We start from the raw sequence: 25,223 nt of genomic DNA on the forward strand, positions 1-25,223 counted from the left end.
CACAGACCCTAAACTTTTAAGTTTTCTCATAAAACACCCTGAATTTTCCCTATTATGATACACACGTGTCATGTTTTCACTGGAAAGGTGATGGCGAAGAACAACCTATGGTCACACGTGCGAACCAAATCTTTCGTTATTTTTCCACATTGGATCTAATTCACTTTTGCAATTCACCGGAACTTAGCCGACGACGCACTGATCAAATCAACCGGAGAAGCAAAGCTATAGATCTACTATCTCCTTCACAGTTGCTTTCAGGTCTGTGTTCATCTTCGTTGTTACCAATTCTTGATTGTTCTTCCTTGTTACACTTTTTGAGTTTTCTTGTGTGTTTATCTTCGTTTTTTCCGGTTCAAATAATGGGATATTTCCTGTCGAAATCTGTATTCCATGCCCATGTTTAGTCACGGATAATGTCGGAAAACCCTAGGCTAGCAGCAATGTCGTATTTTCTGGTTTGCTTGGTGAATTCTGTGTAGGAAATATAGAAAAAAGAGTCGATAAAGAGAAGAAATTGTTGTGATTTAGCAAGAGATAGATCAAATAAATACATAGACATGGGATACAATTTATGGTTTCTTGGGTGTTTGTGATATCTTGATTGTTGTTGATGCTTATGGAGTTTATAATTAGTCAAGTTATTAACGGTAAGCTCTTTGTGTTGGTTTTGTTTAAATGTCAGAGATGTATAATAACATGGGACCCCAGCCTGGAATGCCAATGCCTCAGGTTAATCCTCAGCCTAGCCCATTTGGGAATCCGTTCTCTGGACCTGGCTCTGGACTTATCCGGAGTGGCTTGGGTGCTTATGGGGAGAAGATTTTCGGATCTAGCTCTGAGTATGTGCAGAGCAACGTAAGTTACTCCTGTCACTCTTAGTTTTTTTCAGTGTGTTCATTACTTGGCGTTTTCATTTGTTTTAACCGGTTGAAATTTAACAGATAAGTCGCTACTTCTCCGATCCCCAATACTATTTTCAAGTGAATGACCAATATGTGAGGAACAAGTTGAAGATTGTTCTACTTCCGTTCCTTCACAGGGTAAGGCTCACTTTTTTGTATTCTTTTTTTCTTCGTATTTGGGGTCTTTCTCATATGATTTTTGCTGCGACCTCAGGGACACTGGACTAGAATATCAGAACCAGTTGGGGGTAGACTTTCATACAAGCCTCCGATATACGATATAAATGCACCAGACTTATACATTCCGCTTATGGCCTTTGGAACTTACGTTGTTCTTGCTGGTTTGTCACTAGGACTCTATGGGAAGTAAGTTCTTTATTTTATTTTGTATCTTTTTTTGTATGTCTTTTAGAACGCCTTTTTTCACCCTTGTGGTGAATCTGAATTTTCTAGGTTTACTCCAGAAGCTCTCAACTGGCTTTTTGTGAAAGGGATGGTTGGCTGGTTTTTGCAAGTCATGCTGCTGAAGATAACATTGCTTTCACTTGGAAGCGGAGAAGCACCCCTCTTGGATATTGTGGCATATGCAGGCTATACTTTCACGGGCCTTTGTCTAGCTGTTCTTGGCAAGATAATCTGGGGATACTCTTACTATGTTTTGATTCCGTGGACCTGCATATGCACCGGGGTTTTCTTAGTGAAGACAATGAAGCGAGTTCTCTTTGCAGAATCTAGGAGTTATGTCTCAAGCAGGCATCACTACCTCTTGATCTTTGTGGCTTTAGCCCAGTTTCCACTTTTGATCTGGCTTGGTAACATTAGTGTGAATTGGCTCTTTTGAAACACATTACGTTTACATTGTTGTGAAAAACACCTCTGAGGTTATGTAGCAGAATTTGGAATGTCCTCCTGATGGATATATGGTAGTTGAGCTTTTTTGGTTTAGACTTCTGTATGTCAAACATCAATATGGTGAAAGAAAAGTGTTATCTCAAATACACATCTCTCTTTTTATCCTCTTTTATGAATGTTACTTTTCATAGACTACATTTCTACCGTGATTAAAACCGAACAAGGACATGAACTTTGTTGTGGTAAGTATGATTTCTAACAGAAACTGCTTCCCATGCGCATGATCTCTACTCCAAGCTCCCCAGCATTGCATTGGTGCATTGTGATTTTGGCTTTTGTGTTCCTTGGCAGATTTGAACATTCTTGGGACATTGCAGACAGTTATTCGATAGGTTTCCTCTGATCTGTTTGGAAATCTTTTGAAACTCCTCAGGAAGTGTACCTGACAGGTAGTTGTTCTCCAAGTATAAGCTTCTCCATGAATTCTCCAGTCTTTTCCCATAAATTCTAGGAATATCGCCAGAGAACATGTTGCTTCGTAGATTGATATCCTTTAGGTTTTCATAAGTTGCCAGGTTCAGCGGAAGGTGACCCTGTAAATGGTTTCCTTCAGCATCAAGCATGCGCAGGCGTGATCCTGTAACTTTAATAACCTCTATGGATATGAACTGGTTAAAAGACACATTGATGCGAGAAATTTCAGGGAATGTTAGGATTTCATGGCCAACGGTTCCTGAGAATCTGTTCTGGCTCACATCTAATGACACAAGCTGTTTCAGCCTATGCAAGGGCGATATACGTCCTCCAAGGCTATTGAAACATAGTGATAGAGTTCTTAGACTTGGGGGAAGCTTAGGAAGCATTCCATAAAGATGATTGTTACCGAGTTCTAATACTTGTAGCTTCCACAAGCCGTTGAGCGCAGGTATTCTTCCATCGAGATGGTTGTTTGATAGGATCAGGTGAGTCAAACTTCTCAAGGCTGAGATCCTTGGCGGGATTTCGCCGGCGATACTGTTTTTGGACAAGTCTATGGTTTTGAGCTCCTTGAGCCGCGTGATTTCCGCGGATATGTCTCCGGTGAAGAAATTCTCCGCTAGAGAGAGTTTGGTGAGTTTCCTGAGCTGGAACACAGTTTCTGGTACTGGACCGCGGAACCTGTTCTTGTTGAGGCTAAGGACAGTGAGCTCAGTTAGGTTTCCTACTTCATCAGAGAGGAAACCGTCATAACCGTCATCATCAAGATCGATCTCTATAACCCTGCTCGTCGTGTTCTCCAGAGGGAAAGAACACATAACTCCCAAGAACGTCCCTGCCCCTTCACATGGGTCTTCAGAGAAGTCCCATGTGCTGAGGTAAGAGGATGGGGAGATGGAACTTGGATCAACGCTGCGTATTATAGACTCTAAAGCTTGAATATCGGATCGAAGAGTGGCTGAGAGAACTGATGAAGGGACAATAAGTGAAAGAAGTAGTAAGAACAAGGACATGATGAGTACTAAGGAAGAAGAAGAAGATGGTTGTGTTTTGGCAGCCATTGTTATGGTTCTTCTTTAAGAGGAAAGATGGAACCATTTCTTTTTAAGTGAGTATTCTTGTAAGAAGAAGAAGAAGAAGGTCGTGTTGAACCTAATTGGGATCTAAGAGCATAATTATTGGTAGTATCTTAGAAATAAATCTTAGAAATATTTAAGTAATATATTTGTAAAAGTGATAGTTAAGATATAGTATTTTTGGGTTAAGATTTTTGTGTGATTAATGGTAGATTCTTAACATGTGGTTCTTAAAAAAAAATATTAATAAAAAAATAAAATTTATAATTATAAAAAATTTAATAATTGTTGCAAATTAAAAAAATTAAAACATACATGAGATACAATAAATAACATAAAAACACAAATGTTTTAAACTTAATTTCTGGTTTTCCAGAGGCACGTGTATATTGTCCTTTTCAAGAGGTAGAGCAATTCTTCCACTCCCAATCCAATTCTTCGGAAAAAAACGAAGCAACTGACTTTTTTTCTTGTTTTGTTTTTTCTTCTCCCACTCATATCGCGACACATGTGTGCTTCTTAACATAAGAAAAATATCTTAGTTAAGATACAATCTTAGTTGGTTTGATTAATTATAATAGTTTTTAATGTTAAGATTTGGCTAAGATTTGGTCTAAGATATACCGATATTCATGCTCTAACATGCTTCAAAGGTTTTTGGGTATGTTATTGGTGAGATTCACATCTTTGGTGCCTCATCATTAATAAATTATATATCAAACCAAATATGGACTGACTCACATTTAGTTTTTTTTTTTCTTCTTCTATATATGTTTTAAGCATGCAAAAGCATTTAATAATTAAAAATAAATTTTGTTTATGTTTCTAAATGTATTGTCAACAGATTTTTAAATGGAATTTCAATTTTCTCAATTCAAATCCAGTTTATTCTTATTCTTAAGTTACGGAAAAAATACAAATAATAAAATCAGAATGGATATCTTTTATCTTATAAATCACAAGTCATCTGACCAGTTAGAATTATTATTGCCACATGTAATTTTAAATTATTATTAACTTTAATCGAAATAACTAAATAAAATGTCGACAAAAAGAAAAACAAAATAACTGTATCATCGTGCCTCACTTCCCCATCCCACGAGTCCATGATCCATCTTCCTCGCCCACGATCCCTCTTCAAAAAAAAAATTATGATCCTTAATTATATAAATCTGTCTCCAGATCATCTGTTCATCATCGTCGTGTACTTGTGTCAGTGTGACCCTCATGGGTTAATGTTAGATATCAAATATCTCGCACAGTTGCACTGCCCCATTTTAGATTTCTAGGTTATTTTCCTCATCTGCTTATTTTTCATTCATTTAGATTTCTCCGGGTCACGTCTGGCTGATTTTTTACTTCATCGTCGTATTTCTCCTCATCAAATCTGCTATACATGGAAGAAGAAATCTGATTCGTTTTGTGTCTTCGTAATTTTATTCAGATATCTTGGAGGAGAGAAACGGATTCAACGATCCTCCGAGAGAAATTCTAGGTGACTTTGATTTCATCGTTGCTTGGATTTCGAATTTTCACTTCTAACTGGATACTCTCTGTCTGAATTTTTAAGAAGGTAGATTCACATTCTTTTACTATTTTTAGTTTGTAGTTTATGTTTTCATATTTTTATTGGTTTAACTGTGTGTTTGGCTATTGTGCATCCTAAGGAGTTGAAAGAGTGAAATTGACCAGTGCTCCACATCTTGGATTTGTAAGGACACTTACGAAGACGTACGCAGCACATATAAGATTAATCTTGAGACGGAGATATTGATCACTAGGGATTATGTTTCCTCCTTGCAAAGTTTGAGGAAACAGTATTAAAATAAAGGTACTGAAATAGTTTTCGTGAAATGCACTTACACAATTTCACTCTAATTTAAACACCAATCAATGAACAACGATTCTTAACGAATTGATCTTTTTACTTTACTCTCAAACTTTGCAGAAGTAGTATGACTTCAAGTAGGAGATTGATTCCGAAGGGATTTCATGGAGTTGATTCCAAGAAAAAAAGAGAGGCACTTAGAGAATTTGGCCAGATAGAACACCTTAATCTTTTAGAAGGCTAGAATGATCAATGGCTATGCATCTGTCAATGAAGAGGGCCAATAAATGGTCAAAAGTTAACAGAAAGAACAATGTCCTAATACGCGGCTAAAGTGATGGAGCTTTGTCCGATAGACATGGCCCAAGTAAATGAAGAGGATTTATTAGTAAAATAAAGCTTGAAAAGAAAAAAAAGACTTGCTGAAAAAGGACTCTTAACATCTTAACTTCACCACATCTTTTGAGTACAAACACGAGATGATAAAGTTTGAGGCTATGGAATTAAGGTCAACTCAGTTATTTGAAGTTTGAGTTAATTATATGAAAGACTTCCGGTGCTCGCACCGGGTATAATATTAGTATGATATATTCGACTATTCTTTTTGATTAATTTAGATTAAAAATAGTACACAAAAATCACAACCAAAGTGATACTAACTAATGGTTATAAATTTTTTTGACGAATTTCCTATTCAAACTTTTGCAAAATTCACTTGAATGGCATGTGTCAGATTGAAATTAGGAAGAGTTAATTTAGAATTCAATCTAGAAAAATCACAAAATTAGAGGTGATCATTTGACCAATTGTCTAAGAAAAGACAATTGAAACATTCCACAAAACTTTTAATTTTAGTAATTCCCTATATATAGAAGTTTCATTTTACATATAAATACGTTGATGACTTAACAAAAAAAAACAAAAAAAAAAAACAAAAACAAAAACAAGAACCATTTAAAAGCTTATTAAGCACAATGGCCATCGAAAAGAGAACCATGATTGCCTCCTTCATCATCGTTCTGATGATGGTAACGATGATCGCTACCAACGTTGAGGCTCGGAATCATGTCAAAATCAAGCCACCAGCAAACCCCAAGTTCTTCTTTTTCTAAATTGATTGATGGCTCATAATGTTTACAAGAAATAAATGGTTGCTTCAACAAGGAGCTTCAAGCCTTCAAGCATTGGTTAAACTAATGTTTATTATTTATATATGTTCACTTTCATCCTCTTATTTGTTTTAGTTATGGGTGAAATTATTTAAATAAAATGTTATAAAAATTTATATTTATACTTGAATCAAATAAACTAGTTTCAAATTTCAATCACAAAGATTTATTTTATGTTGTATCTAGAAAATTAATAACATTGTGCAGATATCAATAATTTTTAGTTTTAAAAAGAAATAATATCCTTAACTAAATTGATAATATTAATAAAATTGTGTTATTGAGTTTGTCTTGTGTTTCGATATATAAGGGTTGGTTCGTCCTTACCAAAAAAATAAATAAAAGGGTTGGTTCGTTTCACTGTAACTTGATTTATGAATAAACAACAACGTGAGAATTAGAATACACAAAATTACACAATTTTAAAATTATGGTCGTTACTCGCTGGAACACGTTGCCTATTAAAGTTTAAGGATGGGTTTAATAATGATGAAACGAACATAGTTTTGAATATTGACAAATTGTCATTGTTGTTCATCGATAACGATTAACGACAGTAGTAAAAACAAACATGCATACTACATGATTATACTTTCTTTAAGTAGAAGACGAACATTCTTTTTTATTCTTTTGTATATTAACAGAAGACGAACATTAATCTGTAATCCCAAATTCCCAATAAATTGACAAATGATCTACCATGTTTAAAATTAAATTTGTACGTCATTCTTTTGGTTATCATGTAGCTGATTTGATGAACTTTAAAAATTGTAAACGGCTTAGAACATCATGTGATGATAAGTTAGACGTGAACATAAAAGAATAACATGTTAGGGACCAAAGTCATATCTGAAGAACAAAATCAAAAGTAAAATTTCTTTTGACAATACTACTAGCTAGCAATAATATCATATCATTGTCATATTTAGCTATTTTTTCCACAAAAAAAAAACATTATTGCTATTTGACAAACTCAACAACCTCGATCCTATAACATTTATTCCAGATTTTTATAGCTGGACAAGAAAAATTATGGTGATAGGCCCAATGGCTATTAAGACCTAGGCCCAGTACCACAAGTCAAGCCGACACAGACAAAAATTGGGTTCAATGTTTTTTTCTTTTTTTTTTTGTCTGATTTAGATTTGGTGAAAAGACGAAACTTTCTCCTGAAAAAAAATCTGGAACAAGTTAGCGCGAACACGAAGAATCGAATCAATTCCCGAGGAAGAAAAGTTGTCTATTTTATCCTTCTGGATACTTTGGTCGGTGGTTTTAGCTGAGAAGGTCACTGCTTTGAGTTTAATCGGCCAGCAAAATTCCTTATTCTCAGATCTGTCAATTGCCGATTTGGAGGAGGGAATTGAGCATTGGGTTTAGCTTCTTAAGTATGGGAAGACCCTTGTTTTACGATATCATTGAGAAACCAGCAACGAGCTGCATCGTAACGATATGCAGTGTAATCTGGTTTGTGATTCAGAAGAAGAGTATTGGGTACTCTCAAGTTGGATTGAGTTACGAGACTGCAATCGAAGGGCATTACTGGAGGATGATTACCTCTGCTTTATCACATATTAGCGTCTTGCATCTTGTGTTTAATATGAGTGCTTTATGGAGTCTTGGTGTTGTGGAACAGCTAGGTCATGTTGGTCTTGGCACTGCTTATTACCTTCATTACACTCTTGTTCTTGTTGTGTTCTCTGGTGTTTTGGTTATTGGGATCTACCATTTGTTGATTGCTAGATTCAAGATTGATTATTTCCGGAGAGTTACAGCTGTTGGGTACTCTTGTGTTGTCTTTGGTTGGATGACGATTCTCTCTATGAAGCAACCTTCTTCAAAGCTGGATCTTTTTGGGCTTCTTTCTCTTCCCATTAGCTTTGCGCCATTCGAGTCACTCATTTTCACTTCGATTATTGTTCCACAAGCTAGTTTTCTGGGACATTTGTCGGGAATCCTGGTTGGCTACGCCATTTCGTGGGGTTTGATTGGCGGGATGAACAACTACTGGGCTCTTACTATGCTTGGTTGGATCGTAGTTGTCTTTGTTTTCAGTTTGAAGAAATCGGGTGCTTATGATTTCAGTTTCTTGGAGATCGAATCGCTGACTGATGCTTCTTTACCCTCAGTGCGGTTTATTGGAAATGGCCGCACCTTGCAAGCCAGTGCAGTTCCTCTTAGTGGAGTGGAGGTTGTCTGAATTTAGTTCATGGTCATATTGTATTTGGGGAACAACATCGAGGTAGTGCCGTAGTAGATGAAGACTGAGAGTTCCAACCAAATTTAAGAGATCCTCAAGGCTTGCTTGAACTGCATAACGTGGTGATTGGGGAAGGATTCCTCGTCTAATCAAGCTAGTGTTGTTTAGGCATCATTACAGATGAATATGACGCAGTCAATTATTTTGTCATGTGATTGATGTATAGTTGCGAAAGGGTCCCATGTCTTACCTAAAGATTCCATCCGCTAGACATGTTTCCTCATTTGTGAGCTTCCCATTTATTTCATATGAAAGCATGCTACCAACAGTCTTATATATTGAATTTGTGAAATAGCACGTTGATATATTATTTGCACTCTCCCAATTTCACAAGGTAATTAGATGAAGTAGTCTGCAGGTCTCTTGGACTAGAGCAGTATCTTCTTTTGTTATTAGTTTCCATCTTCTGTCATTTCCTTGTTATATATATTCCAAAAAAAGAAGGTAAGAAAAGGGTAGAACAATTACCAATTCACAGTTTCAAGTTTTTATTTATGAGCACTAGTTGGTTGGATGATTATTTTGAAGCTCTATCTCAAACAGAATCATGGCAATTGTATTTGATATCAGAGTAATCTAACTTGATCAACTTTTGACTAGTTGTTTGTTTCCATTGAACCTACTTTCAACCCAATTTTATTCACAAGATCTGCATTTTTCCACAACACATTGCTTATATAATCTGTACATTGATTAGGTGAATCTGATCTTACTTTCTGGTCCACCTCTAAGCACTTTCAAATGGAGAAGAAAGGCCAGTATGGTACATATGACTCATTGGTGACTCATCATCCGATCCTCTGTATCATTGCTTTATCTGTAATTTTCATAGCAATCGACCCCTTTCACATGAGTCCAATTGGGGGTCGTGAGTTCAAACCCGTGAAGCATGAGGTTGCTCCATACAAGCAAGTTATGGAAAGCTGGCCAAGAGACAACCTTAGTCGACTGGGTAATCATGGGAAACTGGAGTTTGTGGACCAAGTCTTTGGTCCAGAGTCATTAGAGTTTGATAGTTTAGGTCGTGGTCCATACACAGGGTTGGCTGATGGAAGAGTGGTTAGATGGATGGGTGAAGCAATTGGATGGGAGACATTTTCCGTGGTAACATCAAAATGGTAAAAGATTATATATTCATCACTTCTTTTATGTGCAGAGAGTTTTGTTTCAGTTTTTCTTATCGATGTTGTGTGTTCATGAGAATTAGGTCAGAGAAAGCTTGTGTGAGAGGTGTGGATTCAACAACAAACAAGCAATGGAAGCACGAGAAGCTGTGTGGGAGACCTCTTGGTCTGAGATTTCATAAAGAGACAGGAAATTTGTATATTGCAGACGCTTACTATGGTCTCCTTGTGGTTGGTCCTGAAGGAGGGATCGCTACGCCTTTAGCTACTCATGTGGAAGGAAAGCCTATACTCTTTGCCAATGACCTTGACATCCATAGAAATGGCTCCATCTTCTTCACTGACACCAGCAAAAGATATGACAGAGCGTAAGCAAACTCTCCTATTATTGCTTTGTATGTCAATTCCAACCGTTTATTGTATGATATAAGAATTATACTTGTATTTTGTAGGAATCATTTCTTTATCTTACTGGAGGGAGAATCAACAGGAAGGCTTCTAAGATATGACCCACCTACCAAAACAACACACATTGTGCTGGAGGGTTTGGCTTTTCCCAATGGAATTCAACTCTCTAAAGACCAATCTTTCCTTCTCTTCACCGAAACAACCAATTGCAGGTATGACCAAATAAATGACCGTTAACTTTGTGTTTATTTATCTGTATCTATCATTCATTTCTCTTCATCAATATGTGTATGACAGATTGGTGAAATACTGGCTGGAGGGTCCAAAGACAGGTGAAGTTGAGGTGGTGGCAGATCTCCCGGGATTCCCAGACAATGTAAGAATAAACGAAAAGGGTCAGTTTTGGGTTGCAATAGACTGTTGCAGAACACCGGCACAAGAGGTTCTTACAAACAACCCTTGGATAAAAAGCATCTACTTTCGGTTGCCAATACCGATGAAGCTGCTGGCGAAAACGATGGGGATGAGAATGTACACTGTGATATCGAGATTCGACGAGGAAGGTAAGGTCTTGGAGGTGCTTGAGGATAGACAAGGGAAGGTAATGAAGCTTGTGAGTGAAGTGAGGGAGGTTCAAGGGAAGCTTTGGATTGGAACAGTGGCTCATAACCACATTGCCACTTTACCTTATCCTTTGGCGAATCAATGAAGAACCTTCGCTGTGTAGTTCTTAGCTTCTGGAAGTTGTGTTCTTAATATCCTCTTGATTTACATTCATGAGGGTAGAGAAACAATATAAACAAATGGATGACTGAACTAAATCATCTCTCTGTAACTACTAAATTATCTTCGTTTTGATTCAAGTTCCATTGGACCGGTTTGCCTTTTGTTGATATTATGTGAACTGATGCATATATTCCTCATGAAATTATCTTTCTTTCTTCAGTCTCATTTTGTTTTGTTTTTCATTTTTTTAAATCATTGAAATACAAAATAAAAGAATTTTATTACTAAATGACCAAATGTCGATTATTAACATGAGAGCAAGATTTACATTTGTAAAGATGATTTTCATTGAGATTATATAAAGCAAGAAGCAAACAAGTTTGTCGAGACTCACTCAGAACATGTGTACGTTCAATCTTTATATTTTCACAACCTTTCATGGTTTTTAACAAGCTTCAGTCATCACACATACTAAACAGCTTTTTTCCATATAAATTTGTTCAAGAAGCCATAATGTAGAAGGAGACATCACATCAGAAGACCCTAATACCCAATTAAACTCATCACGGTGCGCTTATGCAAGAAGAGTAGAAAACAGAAAGCACTTGATCAGATACCAAAGAGCAAGAATAGTGAATCTCACCAACAGATTAAGGGATGTGGAGCTTCTCAAGGGCCTTGAACAGTCGAAGCATCTGATGGCAGTTGCTGCTGTTGCTGAATCTGTTGAAGAAGGTTAGCCGCAAACTGCAGAGTAGATTGATATCGCTGGTTCTTATCGACCTCACCATCTGACGTACCTTGTCCAGCTCCAAGGAGCAAAGGCTGGAGCTGCTGCTGTGCTTGGCTAGACGGATCCAACTTTTTCATGTTCGCTGGTGGTGGCATCGCAATTTGAGATTGGGAAGGATTTGCTTTATGCGCTTGATTATTTGTCAGACAGTGATAATTACCTTGCTGATAGCCATGCAAAACAGGATTCTCAGCTCCAGGGACCGGTATGTAGTTTTGGTTAAGCATGGGAGCTTCAGGCTGATATTGCTGTCTCAAGGGTTGAGAAACAGCTTGATGTGAACCTTGAGAGTACATTGCATAATTACTCGATGGAGGAGTAGGTAACGGAGCTTGCTGAGGTGTGCTAACAAATGGTGCTTGATATTGCATACCACCATGGACCATTCCACTGGAGTAGCTCGGTGTGCTTGACACCGGAGGATAACGCATCGGAGGAGGAGGAAGAGGGGGAGGTGGGGGTAGTTGCCCCATCGGATTGTATTGATTGCCTAATTGTTGGAATGATAGATTTGATGGGTCAGAGACCGTCGATTGATCTCGATTCCAAGCTTGTGATGGAGCTTCTCCACTGGATAGTCCAACGGACTGGTGACTTTCAGAGGCAGTAGGTTGAGAAGTTGTGGGGAGCAAGGAGGCCAGAGCGGCTAATAGCTCAGGCGTTAGACTAACCCCAGCTTGAGGCATTGCAGTATTAGGTACAGAAACAGATTCGCTCAAAGGACCAAGCAATGATTTTGGAGAAGGCTTTGATTCTTTCTGCATACCTCTATTATATTCAAACACAGCTCGGTCTTCTCTAGCAGCGAACAAACCATTATTGGCATTGGCAGGCAAACTCCGAGATTGACCCATATAAGATTGAGGAATGGGATAAGGTTCTTGTTTATACGATGCTGCGGCAGGAACCTGTGGTGGGGGCAACTTGAGAACAACACCATATAACCGTTCTGGACCCGACACTTTGAGCACATCAGTTAAGAAATCTGATGGAGGAACCAAAAATAAAGTGGTTCCATCGTCTAATTTGGCCACACCTGCTCGATTTTTTGAACCAAGGTAGCAGAGGAATTCAGTATAAGATGCGAAATCGTCTTCCCTGTCTGGTAAGAAGAAAACGATTTCAAATCCAATGGCTTCGGTGTAATGTTTGGCAAGCATATCCAAACCCGTTCTTGCTGAACAATTGACGATCTCAGGGCTATTAACCATTCGAAAAACCAAGAATCAGCAATCGAGGGCAGTGTTATCAATGAAGTGAATCAAAACTACATCCAGTTTGAGATCAGAAAAGTAGACTAATACACAAATGACCTAAAATATCATATCTAAAAGAATGAACAGATCGATAACGTCTAACTAATGAACTACAAAACTTCCTATACACGGAAAAGCGGAAAGGCAAAAGTGTTACTCACAGTTCAGTTTCAGTCCCCTTTCCGAAAGGTACACAACGAGCACGACAAATAGTAGTTCCACCTTTGGCAATGATTCCTCTCCAAATGAAATCAGGATCAGGGAAACCACGGCCGGACCTGGCTGCAACTGACGCACACCCGTATGTCCTGTCAAACCCAGTGACGCGATCATCTACACTCATTGAAGGAAAACCATCCACTGATCCATCTCTACGGGTTCTTTTGGGTTCTCTATCCAACTGAGCAGGATCATATCCTTCCCAAGAACCACGGTTTGACCTAACAGGTAGCATTGTATGTGGTGCAAGAGACGGGAGTATTCCAGATTTTCCAGCTTCAGTTGGAGATGGCCTCCCCCAGCTTTCTTCTGTACCAACCACATCACTATATTCTGGACCACTATGTGAACGTTCAACGCTTCCTCGAAAGGGCCTCATAGAGCCAAAAAACCCACTAGAATGCGGTGACGAGATGAATGGAGGATCATTGACGAACATCTCAGGCCTTGATCGTTTGGCACCAGAATAAAAACTGGTATCATCTCCTCGTCCAGGGGGAATGTCATCATTCGAGTACATTATTGTGATTCTTGGATCATTGAGTAACCTTCCATGTAGTCCTTCCTTAGCACAACGAGCTTCCTCAATGCTTCTAAATTCCACAAGTGAGAAATGCCTTGATGGGTAACTAATACATCTCTCAATCTCACCAAAGAGTATCATACAATTGTGTAGTGTTTGCTCGTCAATCTGAACAGAAGGAGGGTATCCAATCCTCAGTACATTACTTGGTCGGCGTTCTCCTTCAGCATCTCCAAATGAGTGAGGATACTGTCAAACATATAGCAATTGAACTTTAGAAACTTGGAAAATACAAAAGGTTTGTACTAAACTCTAACAATCATGAAATGTCAAAAGCCAGTATCGGTATACATATCACCAGAAAAAAAAAGACTTTCTAGCAATAAGCCTAACCTGTTGTTTAGTACTCAAACTGCCATCCCTGCCATCATTAGAGCCAGGCCATGGTTCCTAAAGAGAGAGAATAATGTTAGTTGGTTATGAAATGATAAAATATCAAATGGATTGTGCAATGTAAGATGTTGTAAGGAAAAAAGAATAGAATGAAACAAGTAAATATCCTAGATGCACAAGAAAGTTTCCAGCCATGGAAGTCATATGCAACTCATGAAACTTATAGCACTCATTAGGAATTTCTGACTAAAGGATTACTAAAGCATATTCATATGTACACAGGACCGACAAATGGATGCATACTTTTTGTGGCCCTTGTGACCGAAGAAAATCAACTCGCAAATAGCTATTTCCCATTCTCTTTCCGTTCATGTTCTTTGCCTCTATAGCATCTTCCATGTTATAAAAGTCAATAAAAGCCGTCTTGCGTTCCCTAAGAAACCTGAAATCTTCGATTTTGCCAAAGTTCCTGAACTTTGCCTCCAGGTCATCCTTTGAAACACTCGGGCTGATTCCACCCACCCAAAGACTCTTACAAGGCTTTGCCTGCAAACAAGTAAGTCCCATAAGAAGTCTATACGATATTTCATAATATCGAGATACGTACATAGTCGTCATGAAGAGAACTTTTAACATATAAGACACTAAAGAACACCATTGTCTTCAATTCATATCGTCTGCTACCCTAAACACACAACGCGACTTCAGAAGAACCATTCCTTGATTACAGGGAATCAAGCCCACCTCAAATCAGTAAGACCTTAATAATGTTTGTAAGGAGTCCCTCTGGTGGTCATTCAAGATTTGCGGGTAAATACACCAATTCTTCGACCCTCTATTGAGATTTGATGGAAAAACAAGAAAAGCAGAGATGCTGGTAGATTTTACGCACTGGTAAATAACAAAACCATCAAGTCATCAACCATGCGGCTGTAACCTTTTCTATTACATCTCTGATGGGTGATGGCTAAAGGAGCTACGAGGATTGTATCACCCCGTGAATCCCATTCACTCATGTCGATTAGTGCTCGACAAGCTTTTCACAGTCTGCACATTTTCCAACTCCCCAGTTATAACTCGAGATCCGGAGGGACCATGGCTAAGGACACTGATATGTTTTGCTGGAGCTCGATACGCTAACTTTCGAATTTACAATGCAACATTGGTCTTAAGAGTTTCAGGTGCCTTTGCGTCTACAAGAAGGCTGCAAAAAGTCAAACTTACTAGGAATTTTGAGTTCATACTCAATCTTGGGAGGATTGACATATAGCAAAGTGTATCTGTGAAACGAGCCTCCTAAATCAGAGTACCCTAAAATTGCCTTGATGACATGGTAGAAAACCTGAGCAGAGTGACTTGCGACGAACAGCAAGCAACAGTTACGAAATCAATCTGGCTGCAGACCTATGAATTTGGATTCGGTCATAAACGAGAAAAAGAAGACGAGTTTGAAACACATTTGCTTTCTTTTTCGTGAATCATAATGTGGTTTTGGCGAAAACTCTTGCACAAAGTAATCGCTTGGAAGGGAATTTGATTAGCCGGTGACATTGAAAACGTTTATTCGGGTGGCGAAATTTTGTCGGTCCAAACATGAAATCCGCCACAAGACAAGCATGAACGTGGGTTCTAAATTTGATTGGGACAGTCACTACTAACACTAGATATATAACAATTTCTCGAACGAAAGAGGCATAAAGTTTACCATCAAAATCTGTTGAATCTAGAGTAAGAATCCCCAAAATCGATCTAACCATTAACAAACCATCAAATTTAAGAAACAAACTACAATTGAAACCAAACGTAACGCAGAGATGAGAACAAACCGGTCGAGCGAATTCGATCTTAATCAGACTCCCATTCAAGTCAGCACCTTGAAGCGCCTCTTTCGCCGCCACAGCTTCTTCAACACGTCTGTAGTAGATAAACGCGAAGCTACGGGAAGAAAACGCCGTGATTCTATCAATTTCACCAAATCTTCCAAACAAATCGGCTATATCGGATTCTGTAGTATCGGTTGTCAAACTACCGACCCAGAGATTGTTCGATTGAAATCCAGATCCGTTTGGTTCACGACCTATGGAAGGCTTCATCGCCAGTCTTCTTCGACTCCCGTGAAATGGAAAACAAGAATCCCCAATGAAGAATTGCCCTGTGATAGCGACTGAGCGCTGTGACGTTAATCTGAAAATCTTTCAATTCTGATTAGAGGTTGGAAGGTTGAAGACGAAGGCAAAGAACGACTGCTATTCACCAAAACGTCGCCGTTTAATTCCACCATATTAATCCTTTTCAAGCAACTTTTATATGTTTCTGGTTAACTTGAAATGCGTGCGTGATGATTATCATATTTCAGTTTCAACTGGTCATGAAGATTATCGGAAATTTGAAGACAAAATTGATGTGCCTGCTTTCTTCTCAGAGAAGAGAGGTTCCAGATCTTTGAGGCCATATATATTACTAACCAAGTCGATAGCAAAAAAAAAAAAAAATACAAACCCAGCTCATAATAGTCTTTTGAAGTTATAACAAAGAAACCCAAGGGAAGTCTGAATCATAATAGTAATTCAAGAGACACAAGAAAGAAAAACAATCTCTCTTAAGAGAAGGGTATATAAAACCATGATAGATCCAAATTTCAAAAGATCTTCAAAGGTCTTGCACACTCAAACCTGAAATCAAGAAATGGAGAATTCAACTCAGCTAAAGCAATTCCAACACATTACTAATGCAAAGAGATGCATGCGGACAAGGACCAACCAAAAAAACTCAGAACCTAAAAATGCCAATTTCTAAGACTATTATGATGAATGTGTGTGATAACAAGGTCATATATTAAGACTTCAATAGAATTATCAACACTATGCCAAATCCAACACTATTATGATGCTAGGGAGGGACTTTCAGGTGATGCACTACTCAAAGCTAGTAACACCCATCCCTATGCCAAAATCTAACAATGTAATGAGATAAGAGGGTTTCAAGTGTGTAATGTGTATGTAAAGAGAGAGAGAGAAGAGAGAGTGAACCTGGAGGAAGAGACTGCTTCAACTTATCAGCCTTCTCTTGGTCGAAGACACATAGTGTGTAGAGATACCTTGAGCACCTGACCTTGAACTTCACAATGTCCTTGCTTCTCTTGATCTTCACTGACCTTGCATCCTTCCTTCTCGCCGTCAAAAGGAAGTCCTTGATTTCATGGATTTGCTTCGGCTGCAGATTATCAAAATCAACATCCCATTTTCAATCAATACATATTCATAAACCCCAAAATGGCTCAACAAAGTCAAGAGATTCAAAACAAAAACTCTTAAACATTTCAAGAAGAAACCTAAACCAATAGACCAGTGACGAGCAAGACTCTTATCTACTTGATTATTAGAAACCAAACAAGAAACCCACTATAAGAGAATGATTACTTTCAGCTCAATCATGCAAACTTTACTCAGATCCTAGTCGTGAGAACATATAATCAAACATATAATAATAAGCTTCAATAATCTTCTTGACAGAATGATAAAAACTGAGAGACGACGAAAGTTTTACCATTGTCGGATCTGGTTATGTGCCTGCAACTTTCTTCCACTCAAGAGAACAAACAGCAAAAGGCAGAACCCAGCGTCTGGAAGAAATAGAGAACCCTAAATATGAAGAAAACCCTAGAGTCTCATACATAAGAATTTCCAAATATACCCTTTAAGGCCCATTAAGCCGGCAATTTGGCTATTGGGTTTAGTGGCCCAAGTTGTTTTGTTTTGCAAATTTCAAAAACTCAGGATTGACGGAGAAAAGGGTACAGTATTTAAGTCATTGTCTCTATTTTCCTATGATTTTCAACATTAGCGCCACTAAATGGTTTTTTCCCGCTCCACAAAAAAATCTCTTCTTTTTTCTCCAAAAGCACATAAAGCCCTAACCTCTTCGTCTCTCTCTCTCTCTCTCTCTTGCTCTGCAGTTTCGTATTCGAAATTGATTGGTTTCTCTAAATTATATATAATTACCTTCGATTCGATAACCCTTCTCTCTCTGAAATCGACTTCATTCTGAATCTCTGCTTCTTTAGGGCTCCTTGTTCGAAGGAATTAAATGTTTTATTCACATACGCTTTTGGCTCGAAAGGGTCCATTGGGGACGGTGTGGTGTGCCGCTCATGTGCAACATCGCCTCAAGAAGTCTCAGTACACCGCCGTCAACATCCCCGACACTGTTGGTACGTCTTTCCTCTCTTCAATTTTTGCTTTTTCATTGAAAGTTCGCATTTTTTTTTTTAAATCCCCTTTGATTTTATAAAGACAATGAGAATTTTTACATGGTCATTCACCAAATGTTACCCATTATAGTGTTTGAAATTCTCACCAAAAGTTAAAGCTTTTTACTTTTAGATAATTTTGATTCGTTATGCAGAGACTTGTTGATTAATTTTTGTAGATTTTAAAATTATGCAATTGGCTTTTGCAGATAATATAATGTTTCCTGAAGCACCATTGGCATTGAGATTGTCAGGTCACCTTCTATTTGGGGTTGTGCGAATATATTCAAAGAAAGTCGATTATCTTTACAATGACTGGAATCTCCTTAATACTTGGGTCGCTAAGGCTTTCGTTTCTTCTCAAGTTAACTTGCCTGAGGATGCGAGACAGGCGCCGCCTGAGTCTGTGACTTTGCCTCAAGCACTAAATTTGGATGAGTTCGACTTGGAAGATGACAGACTCGACATGTATTCATCTTTCTAGCTTTTATTGGAGTTATGATCTCTTATAAAGCTTGAGTGATCTTAACATTTTTATATTCTTTTCTTGTGAATAATAGGGAATTCGATAATCATACTCGGAGTGAGGAAGATATTACTCTAACAGGTACCTTTTACCTGTTTTTTATTTTTCCTTGGTTCTAGATGTTGTGTACCATGATTTCGAGGTATTTCTGATGTTGATGCTTATTTTGCAGATCAAATTCCTACTGGCATTGATCCTTATGTTGCTGTAACATTCGACGAGGTGAGATTACTGCTTTGATTCGGACTACTGGTTTTCATGTCTCCGAGCACTTGTTCTTTAACGAAAGGTTGTATGTCTTTCTTACAGGACATCATCTCAGAATCTATCCCGATGGATGTCGAGTGAGGCTCTTCATAGAGTTTTGATTTCCTCCACTACACCTTGCTCTTACTCTTCCTTATCTGTTTAGTTGATCTGCTCTTTTAATGTTGTTACCTCTTTTTATGATTTGAGCAGCCAATCAACAGAACCTGTGAGTGGGCATAACGGAGAAACTGATGTTGAAACGGCTCATGAGGCAGGACAAGACAATGAGCCAAGAGACTCCAATATTGCTTTTGATACTGGAACCTATAGTCCTCGTAACGTCACAGAGGAATTCCCTGAAGTCCAGGATCCTAGACAAAGTAACCTGACAGAAGAGATCAATCCCAATACCGAGAGAAACGATGCCAATTCTCCTGGAAATGTTCCCGAGATTGAGAAAAGGCGTGACGCTGGGCATGATCTAAGCCCCACTTCCCATCCATCATTTGCTGCAGAACAACAGAATATCAGAGTTGAACGCACTGAGTCTTTAGATGAAACTTTGAATGAGAAGGAACCCACTATCCCTAGTATTGATGAAGAAATGTTAAATTCTGGAAGGCATTCGGCGTTTGAGCTGCGCTCAGGATCTCCAGGTTCTGCTGGTTCTGAGGAAGAACGTGCAGATTTTGGTGAGTAAACAACATAGTCTGATCATTTCAAGCTTAACGACTACATTCTCTATCTTATTATTTATTTAAAACACTTTTTTCTTTATGTTAAGTGCATCCATCACCTCAACTGGTGCTTCAGCCATCTCCTCCTCCCCCACCACAAAGAAGGAAAAGGAAGAGGAAGAACTTTGATGAGGTCCATGTATTAACCAACAGGTGATAACTTTTCCGTTGGTTCATGTGACTTTGATTATTTCATTACTGATCAAAGAATTTGAACAGGTACATAAGAGAAAGGCTTGAGGATCCTAGTGATACTCTACGTAAGAGAAAGAAGATGCCTTCATCGAAAGTTAATGTTTGGAGAATGAATAACCAGTCAAGGAAGGATCAAAAGTTTGATGAGCCCTTGTTTACTGGTAATTTTCTATTGATTATTTATTTTCGACAGTTTTGCCTTCTTTTTCCCAAGGTTTTTGAAGAAAGATTATTGTCTGTTCATGTCTATCTGCAGGCTTCTCAGATGTTTTAGGCAGGGTCTTTGAAAAGGACTATGTAGCTTCGAAGCCATATCTTGCTGTTTCTGATGAAACTTTACCTGAACCTTCATCTGTAGCATCTCCTACTCGAGAAGCTGAAACAGAAATTAATCCGGTCTCTCCAATTCCACGAGTTATCGTTCCTGATTCTACTAATCCAGACAGTACAGTTCAGCTATCTCCAGTTCAACAAACTGATGATGCCCAAGACTTTACAGGTCCTCGACCCACGCATGCAGAGTCTGTAGCAACAGAAGCTCAATCTCCGCAGACATTTGATAATGATGACATTGGAATCGAACATTTAAGGGATGGTGGTTTCCCTGTGTACATGCCGTCACCACCTCCAAGATCTTCACCTTTTAGAACCAATGACTTCACCACTCAGCCTGGAACTTGGGAGACAGAATCTTACAGAACAGAGCCTTCAACTTCCACAGTTCCAGAGGACTTGCCTGGACCAAGAAATTTGGGGCTTTCACCTGTTTCTGAAACGACTAATGAGGTTTGTTCTCACATGTTTGCGTGTTTTGTTTTTACCATTCTTGGTGGTTCGCTAACCTTGATAGCAAAACCATTTGCATGTGCCATACAGGAACTTTATTTCCTGGAGGTAGGAGGGAATTCCCCAGTAGGAACACCTAGTCAAGATTCTGATGCTTTGACAGGGAGAGCAAGGTAGATATATTCCAAAAACCATGTGGATTTAAGATCCTACTGTTTCTCTATTAACCTGTAACATTCATTGAACATTGCAGAGCCTTGGCTCAGTATCTTAGACAACGTTCTTCAAGTAGTCCCACATCAAGCCATCCTTCTGGAGATCTAAGTTTGAGCGAGATCTTGGCAGGAAAGACAAGGAAGCTAGCTGCTCGAATGTTCTTTGAGACACTGGTGAGTGATTCTCGATACGTGTTTTTTTTTCTATCTCTGCACTGCCTCTAGCTTAGACGAGTTGTCTTTGAATTGCAGGTTTTGAAGTCTAGGGGACTTATAGATATGCAACAGGACCGACCCTACGGTGATATCGCTTTGAAGTTGATGCCTGCCCTTTTTTCAAAGGTTCAAACATGAATAAACAATGCTTAGTAGACTTATTTATGTATATTATTAGCATTGAAGCAAGACGAGGAAGTAGTCATTCTTAATTTATTGATCCCTGGTTTGATTACATTTTGTTCAAGTAAAGCTTTACTCGAAGAAAGCATGGGTAAACGTCTAAAATCCATCATTAGTCAATACTTCACTTGAGTTAAAAGTGACCATGTTGTAAAAAACAAGTTTTTGAGATTCTCTATGATTCTGGAAATGAAAATGAATTGAAGCTCTCAACATGTGTATCATAGAGAAAGTCCTCACCCAATGGAATCAAAAATATCAAACACAAAAATAATCGGGTACTTGGAGCAGCATACAACTAGCCCTCCACGTATGAAGCCTGCCCACGATCTTGTTACACTTTACTATGTTTTGTTTGTTTACAGGTTGCTAATTAAAGACCACCCTTAGTGATAAGAATATTAGATCAAAAAGAAAATGGATTACGTACCTCAAAAAGTTGTCGAAGACAAAGAGTATATATAGATAGCCTCATCTATACTATTAATTGGGAATCATTCTAACTTAAATAACCTTATAAAATGTAAAAAATTATTAAAATTGCCATTGGAAAATTTACAACCTACGATTACATTACAGATTTTGTCAAAGGGCATAATAGATAATTTGCAGACAATTACACGCGGATCTACATTCGGATCTTGGAGCCATGATTCGGATCCAATAAATTCAGCTTGCTGGGCTTAGTCGACATGGCCCAATAAATTTCTCTCGCTTTTAGTACTCACATCTGCATTAATTCAAATTACCACAATTAGTTTCGTGCATAGCAAAATATTTCCCTAACAAACAAACATATATATTCTCCTCTTCACCGATATTTCCACAACAACTCAATCCCATATAATCAGATGATTAAAACTAAACTTGCAAAATATTTCCCTAACAAACAAACATATATATTCTCCTCTTCACCGATATTTCCACAACAACTCAATCCCATATAATCATATGATTAAAACTAAACTTATCTCTTTATATTTGATATCCTTGATACCAAAAACTACAAACTCTATCTATTCATATCGGAATAAATTAAGCATATACCATAACTATTTTTATTCTCAAATATTTTCTTAGGCGATAATTCTCTAAATCCTAAGCAACCCTAAACGTCTTCTATCTATTATAAATATAGAAATTAAACAACATTCTCAATACTCAATAACCTATCAAACCACCTCTATACCAAATAAAAAATGGCTCTTTCCATCACCGAACTGAATGCAGTGAAACCATTCAAAACTCAATGGAAGATCCAAGTGAAAATCGTCCATTCGTGGATTCAATACACCCAATATTCTGGGGAGACTCTCGAGATGGTTCTTGCTGATACAACTGTAAGTATCTTTTTACCAATAGTATAGATTTACTCTTTTAATGGGTATGTATTCATCTAATGTTAAATTCTCCTAATTTGCTAAATACAGGGTACCTTGATTCATGCAACTATCAAGAAACAGCAAGTCAACAAATTTCAAAGGCTCATCACAACTGGAGAGTGGAGAACTGTGGAAAATTTCACAGTTGCAAAATCTACTGGAAAGTACCGGCCAACCAGACTTCCATTCAAGATGACCCTCATGAATACGACTGCTATAAGTCGTATTCCTTCTATTTCTGAGGAGTTTTACTTTGATTTTGCTAACTTTCCAGACATTCTGAATGTTAATGGATTGAATGAAAACATCTTGATTGGTATTTTTCATTCCTCCTAATTCTGTATATAGTGTTTAAAGCAAAAAAATAGCAATCTAACACCATTTCATATATTCTACAGATGTTCTTGGTCAGGTCGTGAGTTTAGGTGAGATGACAACTCACGATGTCAACAACAAAGCCACCAAAAGATTTGAGTTTGAACTGCGTGATACAAAGTTTGTGATCTATTTACTCTATTATTTTTTTCAAACAACTGTCTATTTTTTAATACAAAATCTATCATTTATCTATTATAGTGATGAACGCTTGACATGTACTCTTTGGGGGAGGTTTGCTGAGAGAATGTGGGATGCATGTCAAAATGGAGGCAATGAAAGGGTCATTTGTTTGATTCGCCTTGCTAAAATTGGTTCATTCAAAGGTATATTGTTTTGGATTATTTACATTTGGATGCTTAATATGTTTATTACATTATTAGATATTACTAATATATTGCAAATTCAATAGGCGAAAGATCTATTTCAAATGCCTTTGACATGTCTTTGTTGGAAATAAATCCAAACTATCCTGTTGTCCAAGATTTTGTGAACAAGTAAGTTTCTGAAAAAACTTAAAATATACCTAATATTTGCTTTACTAACGTATTTACTTATATTAATTCTCTTATCTTACATTGAACAGCTTGCCAGCAGACGTCCCTGTACTTACTATTCAAGAAGTGATGCCTAAGGATACCAAAATCATTAAGAAGAAGGCATATTTTCAGACTTTTCCCAGGAAAACCATTTCTGAAGTTTTTGAAGCCACTGAAGTAAGTATTTATCATAGATTTTGAAATCAAATCTATATATTTAAATATAAAGACTAATATGTTTCTACTATGTGTCTAGGTTGGTAAGTGCAATGTTATTTGTACTATCTTGAAAGTGGACACAGACTATGCTTGGTATTTCTTTAGCTGTCTTAAGTGTAGCAAGACAGCGTATAAGATACCAAAAATTGAAAATGAGATTGTCAAAAAAGGGAAGAAGCCATTGTTTTGGTGTCCAACATGTAAAGAAGATACTCCTAAGGTCTTACCAAGGTAACTACAATATTTATATTCTTTGGATACACGATATTTTATAAGAAACTTTCTAACTCCTTTATATTAAAATTTTGTGATATAGGTACATGTTAAACCTTGCAGTGATGGATAACACTAGAAATACTATGTGTAAGTTGTTTGACAAAACAGCAGCTGAGATCATCGGAGTGTCTGCAGAGGATCTTTTGGAAGGGAATTGGGATGAGGTAGTAACATTTTACATTAAGTTATTATCAAAAGAAGTTTAAATTATAATTCCTAAATATTGATTTTACCATGCTTGACATAACAGATAAAAGATCCAACTAATTTGCCTGGACCTGTTAAAGATTTGGTTGGGAAGACTTTCCAGTTTGTGCTCAGTATTGGAAAGGAGAACATCAATGAAACAGATGACACATACAAGGTGTTTAACGTCTGGTTGGGTAATGATTTATACGATCTTGATAATGTTGAAGAATCCGAGAACCAGATTGATCAAGCTAATGATCTGTCTATTGATCAGGTAATTTAAACAATTGGTGCACCCAAACAAGTTCTATCAAATACTTATTCAACTATATCACTAAAGGGCAGGATCTTATTCAAAGATTAGTGAGTACCACCTATTGTTTTCTAATATCAAATAGTGTACTGGAAATTTTTAAGACTGTTGGCATCAAATCTCTTATATACAACTTTCACTAATATATAGATGGTCACTGGTTTGAAACAGGAAGCTCTTGCTTTGACTAATAGCAGTGACACAACAGATGTAAACACTACTTCTTCTGCAACTCCTTCTTCAAAAAGAAGTAATGAAAGTTCTGACGAAGCTGAAGGGCAGTCTTCTACTACCAAAAAGGTTTGTGTATCTTCAATTCGTGAGAAGATTGAAGAGGATAAGATTGAAGAGGAGAAGATTGAAAAGCAGAAGATTGGAGTATTGAAGATTGAAGAGGAGAAGGTGGAAGGGGAGAAAATTGAACCTAATTAGATTTAGGGAGCTATGCTAAAGTGTTGCGGGTTTGATGCATGGAAGTTGTTCTATTTCAATGGTTTTTATGTTTTTCCTCATTCCAGAATTATTCAGTTATTTTGATTCATGTTTGCTACTCCAGCTATTTTCA

The 25,223-nt window shown here is 37.7% G+C and overlaps 9 protein-coding genes and 1 long non-coding RNA gene across 12 annotated transcripts; 7 read left to right on the plus strand and 3 right to left on the minus strand.

The window, feature by feature from the left end:
* The first annotated feature begins 102 nt into the window (after positions 1-102).
* On the plus strand, positions 103-1,923 carry LOC9314343 (protein YIF1B). The gene is made up of 5 exons (XM_002876461.2): positions 103-261; positions 686-858; positions 945-1,043; positions 1,120-1,271; positions 1,359-1,923. The coding sequence occupies exons 1-5, from the start codon at positions 108-110 to the stop codon at positions 1,744-1,746; spliced, it is 966 nt and encodes a 321-aa protein (XP_002876507.2). The 5' UTR covers positions 103-107; the 3' UTR covers positions 1,747-1,923.
* LOC9312576 (probable LRR receptor-like serine/threonine-protein kinase At4g36180) lies at positions 1,847-3,330 on the minus strand. The gene has a single exon (XM_002878229.2). It carries the CDS (start codon positions 3,293-3,295, stop codon positions 2,045-2,047), a length of 1,251 nt encoding a protein of 416 aa, XP_002878275.1. The 5' UTR covers positions 3,296-3,330; the 3' UTR covers positions 1,847-2,044.
* Positions 3,331-4,138: 808 nt separating this feature from the next.
* LOC110228102 lies at positions 4,139-6,481 on the plus strand. Its single transcript, XR_002331711.1, has 4 exons — positions 4,139-4,599; positions 4,755-4,883; positions 4,978-5,141; positions 5,259-6,481. It is a non-coding gene; the product is annotated as an uncharacterized LOC110228102 (long non-coding RNA).
* A 949-nt stretch (positions 6,482-7,430) lies between these two features.
* Positions 7,431-8,841, plus strand: LOC9314344 (RHOMBOID-like protein 13). Its single transcript, XM_021024061.1, has one exon. The coding sequence runs from the start codon at positions 7,698-7,700 to the stop codon at positions 8,505-8,507; it is 810 nt and encodes a 269-aa protein (XP_020879720.1). The 5' UTR covers positions 7,431-7,697; the 3' UTR covers positions 8,508-8,841.
* LOC9312577 (protein STRICTOSIDINE SYNTHASE-LIKE 13) lies at positions 8,831-10,990 on the plus strand. Of its 2 annotated transcripts, none has more exons than XM_002876463.2 (5): positions 8,831-8,901; positions 9,265-9,685; positions 9,775-10,059; positions 10,144-10,311; positions 10,397-10,990. In XM_002876463.2, the coding sequence occupies exons 2-5, from the start codon at positions 9,309-9,311 to the stop codon at positions 10,806-10,808; spliced, it is 1,242 nt and encodes a 413-aa protein (XP_002876509.1). In that variant the 5' UTR covers positions 8,831-8,901; positions 9,265-9,308; the 3' UTR covers positions 10,809-10,990. The 2 variants fall into 2 exon arrangements, with proteins under 2 accessions (XP_002876509.1, XP_020879719.1); XM_021024060.1 differs by lacking the exon at positions 8,831-8,901 and adding an exon at positions 8,909-9,011.
* Positions 10,991-11,204: 214 nt separating this feature from the next.
* Positions 11,205-16,354, minus strand: LOC9312578 (flowering time control protein FPA). The gene is made up of 5 exons (XM_002878230.2): positions 15,836-16,354; positions 14,313-14,555; positions 14,010-14,066; positions 13,036-13,865; positions 11,205-12,818 (listed from the first exon to the last, which is right to left on the minus strand). Exons 1-5 carry the CDS (start codon positions 16,100-16,102, stop codon positions 11,495-11,497), a joined length of 2,721 nt encoding a protein of 906 aa, XP_002878276.1. The 5' UTR covers positions 16,103-16,354; the 3' UTR covers positions 11,205-11,494.
* A 96-nt stretch (positions 16,355-16,450) lies between these two features.
* On the minus strand, positions 16,451-17,659 carry LOC9314345 (60S ribosomal protein L38). Its single transcript, XM_021024065.1, has 3 exons — positions 17,556-17,659; positions 17,039-17,222; positions 16,451-16,681 (listed from the first exon to the last, which is right to left on the minus strand). The coding sequence occupies exons 1-3, from the start codon at positions 17,556-17,558 to the stop codon at positions 16,659-16,661; spliced, it is 210 nt and encodes a 69-aa protein (XP_020879724.1). The 5' UTR covers positions 17,559-17,659; the 3' UTR covers positions 16,451-16,658.
* A 93-nt stretch (positions 17,660-17,752) lies between these two features.
* Positions 17,753-21,419, plus strand: LOC9314346 (sister chromatid cohesion 1 protein 3). The gene is made up of 12 exons (XM_021024059.1): positions 17,753-18,219; positions 18,468-18,726; positions 18,819-18,865; positions 18,957-19,006; positions 19,094-19,128; positions 19,244-19,725; positions 19,818-19,923; positions 19,990-20,126; positions 20,222-20,751; positions 20,842-20,924; positions 21,005-21,140; positions 21,219-21,419. The coding sequence occupies exons 1-12, from the start codon at positions 18,096-18,098 to the stop codon at positions 21,318-21,320; spliced, it is 2,091 nt and encodes a 696-aa protein (XP_020879718.1). The 5' UTR covers positions 17,753-18,095; the 3' UTR covers positions 21,321-21,419.
* A 1,028-nt stretch (positions 21,420-22,447) lies between these two features.
* On the plus strand, positions 22,448-23,554 carry LOC9312579. Of its 2 annotated transcripts, XM_021024062.1 has the most exons (3): positions 22,448-22,705; positions 22,796-23,063; positions 23,146-23,554. In XM_021024062.1, the coding sequence occupies exons 1-3, from the start codon at positions 22,565-22,567 to the stop codon at positions 23,532-23,534; spliced, it is 798 nt and encodes a 265-aa protein (XP_020879721.1). In that variant the 5' UTR covers positions 22,448-22,564; the 3' UTR covers positions 23,535-23,554. The 2 variants fall into 2 exon arrangements, with proteins under 2 accessions (XP_020879721.1, XP_020879722.1); XM_021024063.1 differs by having other exon boundaries at positions 22,796-23,548.
* Positions 23,555-23,635: 81 nt separating this feature from the next.
* On the plus strand, positions 23,636-25,154 carry LOC110228021. Its single transcript, XM_021024064.1, has 2 exons — positions 23,636-24,320; positions 24,407-25,154. The coding sequence occupies exons 1-2, from the start codon at positions 24,201-24,203 to the stop codon at positions 24,626-24,628; spliced, it is 342 nt and encodes a 113-aa protein (XP_020879723.1). The 5' UTR covers positions 23,636-24,200; the 3' UTR covers positions 24,629-25,154.
* Positions 25,155-25,223: the final 69 nt, after the last annotated feature.

The sequence above is a fragment of the Arabidopsis lyrata genome (genome assembly GCF_000004255.2).
Source record: "Arabidopsis lyrata subsp. lyrata unplaced genomic scaffold ARALYscaffold_5, whole genome shotgun sequence".
Taxonomy (NCBI): Eukaryota; Viridiplantae; Streptophyta; class Magnoliopsida; order Brassicales; family Brassicaceae; genus Arabidopsis; species Arabidopsis lyrata.